Source organism: Bison bison, unplaced genomic scaffold, assembly GCF_000754665.1.
Source record: "Bison bison bison isolate TAMUID 2011002044 unplaced genomic scaffold, Bison_UMD1.0 scf7180017864327, whole genome shotgun sequence".
Classification (NCBI taxonomy): Eukaryota; Metazoa; Chordata; class Mammalia; order Artiodactyla; family Bovidae; genus Bison; species Bison bison.
The window spans coordinates 5562223-5569354 of NW_011494899.1; the positions used below are offsets into that span (position 1 = coordinate 5562223).

The 7132-nt window shown below is 46.0% G+C and overlaps 1 protein-coding gene across 1 annotated transcript in view; it reads left to right on the forward strand.

Annotated features, from left to right (window-relative positions):
* NT5DC3 (5'-nucleotidase domain containing 3) overlaps window positions 1–7132 on the forward strand; it is a 69635-nt gene that overhangs the window by 29341 nt on the left and 33162 nt on the right. The window contains exons 3-4 of the mRNA XM_010853463.1: window positions 5529–5603; window positions 6068–6123. Of these exons, the coding sequence (XP_010851765.1) occupies window positions 5529–5603; window positions 6068–6123 (131 nt within the window). The remainder of the gene's footprint in view (window positions 1–5528; window positions 5604–6067; window positions 6124–7132) is intronic.

Here is a 7132-nt window from a genome sequence, read left to right on the forward strand (position 1 = left end):
GAGACAGCTCTTGAGAGTCCCTTGGACTGCAAGGAGATCCAACCAGTCCATTCTGAAGGAGATCAGCCCTGGGATTTCTTTGGAAGGAATGATGCTAAAGCTGAAACTCCAGTACTTTAGCCACCTCATGCGAAGAGTTGACTCATTGGAAAAGACTCTGATGCTGGGAGGGACTAGGGGCAGAAGGAGAAGGGGACGACAGAGGATGAGATGACTGGATGGCATCACTGACTCAATGGACGTGAGTCTGAGTGAACTCCAGGAGTTGGTGATGGACAGGGAGGCCTGGCGTGCTGTGATTCATGGGGTCGCAAAGAGTTAGACACAACTGAGCGACTGAACTGAACTGAACCACCTGGTGGAGCCCTACAGACATCTAAACAGAGAGCTAGACCTGTGTGGAGGATGGTTTGAACAGTTTTCTCTGCCCGAGAGAATTTCTCTGCAGGAATTCCTCCTGCCTGAGGAAAGAGCCAAGAAGGTGACATTTCAGTGGAGTCTGGAAGGAGTTTATCCACAGAGGTGGGCTGGGGATGAGCAAGGGTGGACATGAGTAGCCTAGAAACCTAAATCATGAACACGAATGTTTTCTACCTGACTATTTGAGTCACGGGCTGGGTGTTATAATGGACTGTTATGCCCTCCGGTCTTCTCTTTTCCCAGTTGGATTATTCTTGGTTTTCCCAGCCATTCCCCTTTGACCTCCTTTCTTTTTCATCACTTTGTGTGTCCTCTGGTTTATCCCCCTCAAGTATGAGGCTCCGAACTGAAGCTGTTCCTGCAGGTGGGGTCTGACTAGTGTGGAACAGGGGCTGACCATCGGCTTCCTGGTTCTGGATAGCAGACCTTCAGTACTGTTGTTAAAGGGTCCATAAGTTCTGGGTCCTTGCCATTTGATGCAGTGTATTTCCTGATTCCCCTCAGCTTTTGGCTGTCAGTGGGATTAATAAGAAACTCATCCGTCCTTATTCACAATGCAGAAATGGTGCTTGCCCAAAGTAACATTCCCTCACCCACCAGGCTCTCTTTAGTTATGGCCACTTGATCAGAGGTAAACTCATCTAGCTACTCTTCACCCAGCTGCATGTCTCCATTTGTTCAAGAGATTCCCTTCTCTTCGATCTAACCTACGGACCTTTCCCTTGACTTTGAGGATGGCAGCAGAGTAAGAGTGAGGTGGTCCTGCCCTTGCTGGCCTGTCTGCCAGCTCGCCCCACCATCTCCCCACCTCCCTGCTAGAGAGTCTTGCACTCCGAGCTGAAGGGGTCTTGCACCATAGCTGGTGTTTGAATTCTAGGTCGTCTGCAGTGTTTGCTGTGACATTACGTATAAAACTTATTAAAAAAAAATAAAATATCATTGCTGTGATATTACTTATAAAATGAAAGTCATTATGCTAACAGCACCCCGTCTGTTCATTGTCTGCTCGGTGCCAAAAGCACAGGCTCTGGAGCCTGACTTCTGGATTTTGAATCCTGGCTTTTACTACTTATCCTTTAGGTAATCTTGAGTAACAGACTTAATGCTTCTGGGCCTCAGTATTGTCCTCTGTGAAATGGGCACAGCAGTAGTACTTTCCTCACAATGTTATTGTCATAATTAAAGGAGTTGATTTATGTGAAGTGCCTGGCACATAGAAAACACTCATTAAAGGTTAACTATTACTACTGTTATTAGCTGTTGTTACTGTTATTGCTAATCTGCGTGACAGCCCTGCAGACAGATAGTGTCTCTGTTTTACAGTTGAGCAAACTGAGACTTACAGAGTCCAGCTAGTAGTTCAAAGCCACAAGACAAGAAAGAAGGCAGAACCAGAATTTGAACTTACAAAAAAAAATTCATTAATTTATTTATTTCTTGGCCAAACCACATGGCGTGTAGAATCTTAGTTCCCCAACTGGGGATCAAATCTGTGCCCCCTGCATTGGAAGGGTGGAGTCTTAACCACTGGGCCACCAGGGAAGTCCTTGAATTTGAACTTCAATCTGTCTGTTTGCAAGGCACAGATGCTGTCTTCTGTTTACATTGGCCTTTGTGGGATTAGTAACACCTTTTCTTTCTATCCTATGGGTTTATTGTTCAGATAAAAATAAAATATTCATGAAGATTAAAAATTTATGAACTTTGAGGGCAAAGAGAGATGAAATAAAGGAAAGAAAGGTATACTCATTCTGATTGGAAAAGCTTCTTGATTTAAGATAGTTGAAATTTCATTCCCATTATGTCTGTTTGTTGCTTTAATAAAAGAAGTATGTCCTAACACTAATTATATCAGACATATTAATAGAGGCAATTATGCTTATGCAAATTTTTCTCTGGTTTTGGATCTGAAATGATTCTTCCACGATGCTGTTGGAAGCACTGAGTGTGGTTCCATTTTTTTTTTTTTCTGCTAAAGACTAAAAGTACTTGAGAAGATGAGAGACATCTGCTTTTGAGATGCACAGTAATAGAGCAGCAAGTTTGCAATTTAGCATCTTCCCTAAAAGCAGATGTGAATGTTCCAGCCTCTTCATAATTATCCATTCTCTCGTCTTTTGTTAAAAGAGAGTGAGAGTTTTTTTTAAAGATTTATTTATTTTTTCGGCTGTGGTGGGTCTTCATTGCTGCATGCAGGCTCTCTGTCCCTGCAGTGAGCGGGGCGGATGGGGTGGTAGGGGTGGGGTGGGGTGGGGTGGGCGGGGGAGGGCTACTCTTCGTTGTGGTACGCAGGCTTCCCATTGCAGTGACTTCTCTTGTTGTGGAGCACGGACTCTAGGGTGCAGGCTTCAGTAATTGTGGCTTCATGGCACGTGGAATCTTCCCGAACCAGGGATGACTCTTAATCTCCCTTCGGGTGCTGCACTGTATGAGAGGAAGTTAGTCTCTGCAGCTGTGAGCTCTCTTTTCACTCATTCAGAAGAATATTCAATGGAAATATGTCCTGCCTCCATCCACTTCTCACCTCCCGCGCTGCCTCCACCCTGGTCTACGCCACCATCACCTCCCACCCGATGGTGCAGTAGCCTTAAACTAGGCCCCTTGCTTCCATTCATGCCCCTTAGTCTGTTCTCCATTCGGCAGCAAGAGTGAACCTTTAAACACTAGTCATTTCACTTTTGGACTCAGAATCCCCCCGAGCCTTCCCATCACGCTTGGAGTGACACTGAAGGCCTCCAATGCTCCTGGACCCTGGCTTCCTCACCCGCCTCGCCTCCTCCCACCTGCTTTCACTGCGCTCCAACCACAGCAGGCACCTGGCTACTCCTTGAACCGCCACACATGCTCCTACCTTTGGGCCTCTGTGCTTTCCGGTTCCTCTGGTGGAATGTCCTGCCTGGCTCCAGGTAGCCTGAAGCCTTGCTCTTTATTTTTTTTTTTCCACCAGATTTCCAAACCCTTTACTTACCACTATGAAGCACTGTACAAATGTTGATTTGTTTTGCCTGCCCACCATAGGATGGAAACTTCTTAGGGGCAGAGATGGTGTCAGTTTAAAAAATTTTTTTTTGATATGTTGTTATTGTTTTAATTTTTTTGGCCATGCGGCACGGCATACAGGATGTTAGTTCCCTGACCAGGGATCGAACCCATGCCCCCTGTGGCAGAAGTTCAGAGTCTTAACCACTGGACCGCAAGGGAAGTCCTGATGGTGTCAGTTTTGTTCACTACTGCATTCCTAGGCCTTGGCACAAAGTACATGCTCAGTAAACACTTGACATACTCGTTGAATTCCACCTGTTAAGAGAGTATCATGATGCAGGTAGTTTTGTCCTGGCTTCATATTCTGTGTGGATCTTGGAGAACTTTGTTTCTATACGCTTTTGCTCTCCTCTAATTAGACTCATAATTTAGGTTACTTTAAATATCAAACTGAGACCTCTGAAAAGCAGATATATCATATTTATAGGCATTGGGACCTCAGGAACTCAAAGGCAGTGTTGTAATGTGGAGGTTCGCAGCTCTTTCCAGAGCTCCGTGATTGATTATCCAGGAAGGGGGCCATGTGGACAGGCTACAGAATTTTAGAAATTATGCACAGGGAATTGCTGGATTTCTCTGCAGCATTTTAGTATTAACTTTACTTAAAGCTGTAAAGGACAGTTCTGTAGCATTTTAAGGGGAAACTTTGATCTTTGCCTGCACACACTAGCCTGTCCAGATTGCATTCAGAATGAGAACAAATCTAGGAACTGAAGGAAACCCAGACAAAGCCCAAATCAGAAGATTTTTAATAAAACCCCAAGTAAGCGTCTTTTATTGTTTATAGTTCTTCTGCTGTCAGGGACACCAGTCATTTTCATGACACGTTGGGTGAGTCATGTTTTTCTGGCTGGTAGGCACTTTCTAAGCTCTATGAGTCCAGAAAATCTAGCCATAGGTCATTGGAGAAATGTGTCACTTCCTGGCTGATGGGAGCGTCTTTGACTTCCTCGACTAGATGTTACTGTTAACAGTGTTCCCAACCAGAGTTTCCGTGTATGTGTGTCTGTGTGTGAAGTGTATTAGTAAAAATGAAGGACCATACACTGTGTGCAAGATTCTTGGAAACGCCCAGGAGTGGAAATAGCATTGAGTGATTTCTTGGCACATGTGAAGGGTGTTAGATAAATGAGCTCAAATGTGACATTTGACTCAGCGCTCCCTGCAGTTTGGCTGGAATTACTCATTGCGTGTGGGTCAGCCTGGTGATTCCAGGAGGTGTTCTCGCACACGCGTGACCTTGGCTGTGCACGAGGAGATGGCAGTGCAGTCACGCAGAGGGGCTGCTGTGCTGGTTGATGGTTGTCTAGGCTTTTACATAAGCAGATTCCATCATGATTGGGAGATCGTGGGGACACAGCCTCCCTGGACTCAGGAGTGGATATTCTGGCTGGTAGGTCCATGTTCTGAGCGCAGGGGCAGTGGGGAGACCCTGACCCCCGTGCCCCTCCACATCCCTGCTGTGTGGCCTGGGCCAGGTTGTCTCATCAGAAGTCTCTGAGGTCCCTTCTGTTAAATGGGCATGGTGGGGCCTGCTACCAGTGGGGTCACTGGTATTCTACTTCTGAGATCTGGGGAGAGAGGAAAGTAGTGGATAAAGAAGGGGCTGGAAAAAAAAAAAAAAGAAGGGGCTGGGATTTTTGTGTAGTGGGAGGGACAAGTTTATGACTAGGAAATAGCAGGGGAGCCAGGCCACGCGTTCTGAACCAGCATTGGAGCCATAACAGGGAACCATGTGCTGAGAGAGGGTGTCTCTGGCCCCAGGGGGAGGAAGGCTGTATGGATGGCCAAGGGATTCCTGCAGCTGAGGGGAGAATATAAGACTGGGGACGTTGGGGGGCTGAGGCCTTCCCTGTGTGTGGGCAGATAAAGAGGAGGGGGCTCTGTGGCCCAGAGGCACTTGGCCTGAAGCAGGAGGCCAGCTGCGGTCCATCTTTTCTGACCACAGCTTCCTACCCAGGTGCACCAGCCTCCTCAACCTCCGAACAAAGGCCAAGTGTGGATGCTATCTTGACCTCGACCTTAGTACATCGTTAGCTAAAACCAGTTCCTTTCTTCCTTCTTAGTATCCCGTGGAAATCAGGAAGTATGAGTATGACCCAAACTTTGCAATTCGTGGACTGCATTATGACGTGCAGCGGGTAGGTGTAATTCTCATGTTTTTCTACAGTTTAGCACGTTCGGGAATAAAATGTATTCTTGGTGCTTTTCTTTGCTGCATGCAATTGATTTGAAATTATATTCTCTGGGGCTGCAGAACTAAATTATCCAAAACACTTTTGGATGAAGTCTTTTTCAGGAGACTGTATATTGGAAGAGCATGAATGCATTTAGCCTCTGGGCAATACTACTTATGTCCAAATAGTCAATTTCGATGTTTTGAGGAGGAGCTGGTTGTCATATTTTTTTTTTTTTGAAGACAGGTCATTTCCTTAATGGGCTGCACAGTGCTTTAATTAGCAAGCAAACCTTTCAAAAACATACAGTGTGTTTCTTTGTGTATGATGACTTAATGTTGATAGGATTCACAGTGACACCTGGAACTTTCCTTAAATGTGCAATTTGTGGTGCGTTAATTTACCTGCATGTGCTTGTGTTTTTGAAGGCGGTCTTGATGAAGATAGATGCTTTTCATTATATCCAGCTGGGAACCGTCTACAGGTAAGAGTAGGAGCAGGTAAATTTAACCCCTTCCCCCTCAAGTAAGCAAAGTGCTTTGGCTTTCAAGACTCCCTGACTGTTTAGTGTTGGGGGGCTGCAGTGTGTATCTGTAAAGCATTCATTCATTTGCCCACTGCATCCGTCATTCAGGAACATTGATCGGGCCACTACCGTGTTAGATGCTAATGGTTTGGCTTGTGAGGATGTCCTCAAGGGGCTTGGAATGTAGGTGGGAATCCACACGAGGAAACCAGTGCGTGCAGTCCACAGTGACCCAGGCTACGATGGCTGTGTGCTCAGGCCACGGGGGGCCACTTTGGAGGACTCTGGGGAGGGCGAGCTCTCCAGAGGCGATGGTGGCCCCGAGTGAGGGTCCTGCAGAGGAGATGGGGGAGGGTGGTGGGGGCAGGTTGTTCCCACCGTGATAGTTGAGTAGTTTGAACATTGTCTCTTTTCTTCCTGTTTATTAGAATTAGTAGAAGTACTGAGCTCAGTGAGAGATCTTTGTAACTTTGAAATAAAGGGTTTTGCCTTTTCTAATTCTCAAATTTGGGGATGCTGTTGAGGATTGTGGTTTGTGTGTGTGTGTATATAGGTATGTGAAAGTGAAAGTGTTAGTCACTCAGTCGTGTCTGGCTGTTTGTGACCCCATGTACTGTAGCCCACCAGGCTCCTCTGTCCATGGGATTCTCCAGGCTAGAATACTGGAGTGGGTAGCCTTTCCCTTCTCCAGTGGATCGTCCCAACCCAGGGATCAAACCCAGGATTCCAACATTGAAGGCAGGTTCTTTACCATATGTATAAATATTTATACATTTATACATATGTATAAATATTTGGTATTTTCTTTCTGTTCCTAAATAATGTGCTCATACTTCTGTTTCCTAACTTATTAATTCTGGACATTGTCCCTGCTGTGAGGACTGAGGACTTGGCCCTCCCGCACATGCAGCCCTGTCTCCAGCCTCATTTTCCTAACCTCATTACGATCCCTCTCTGCTTGCTTCAC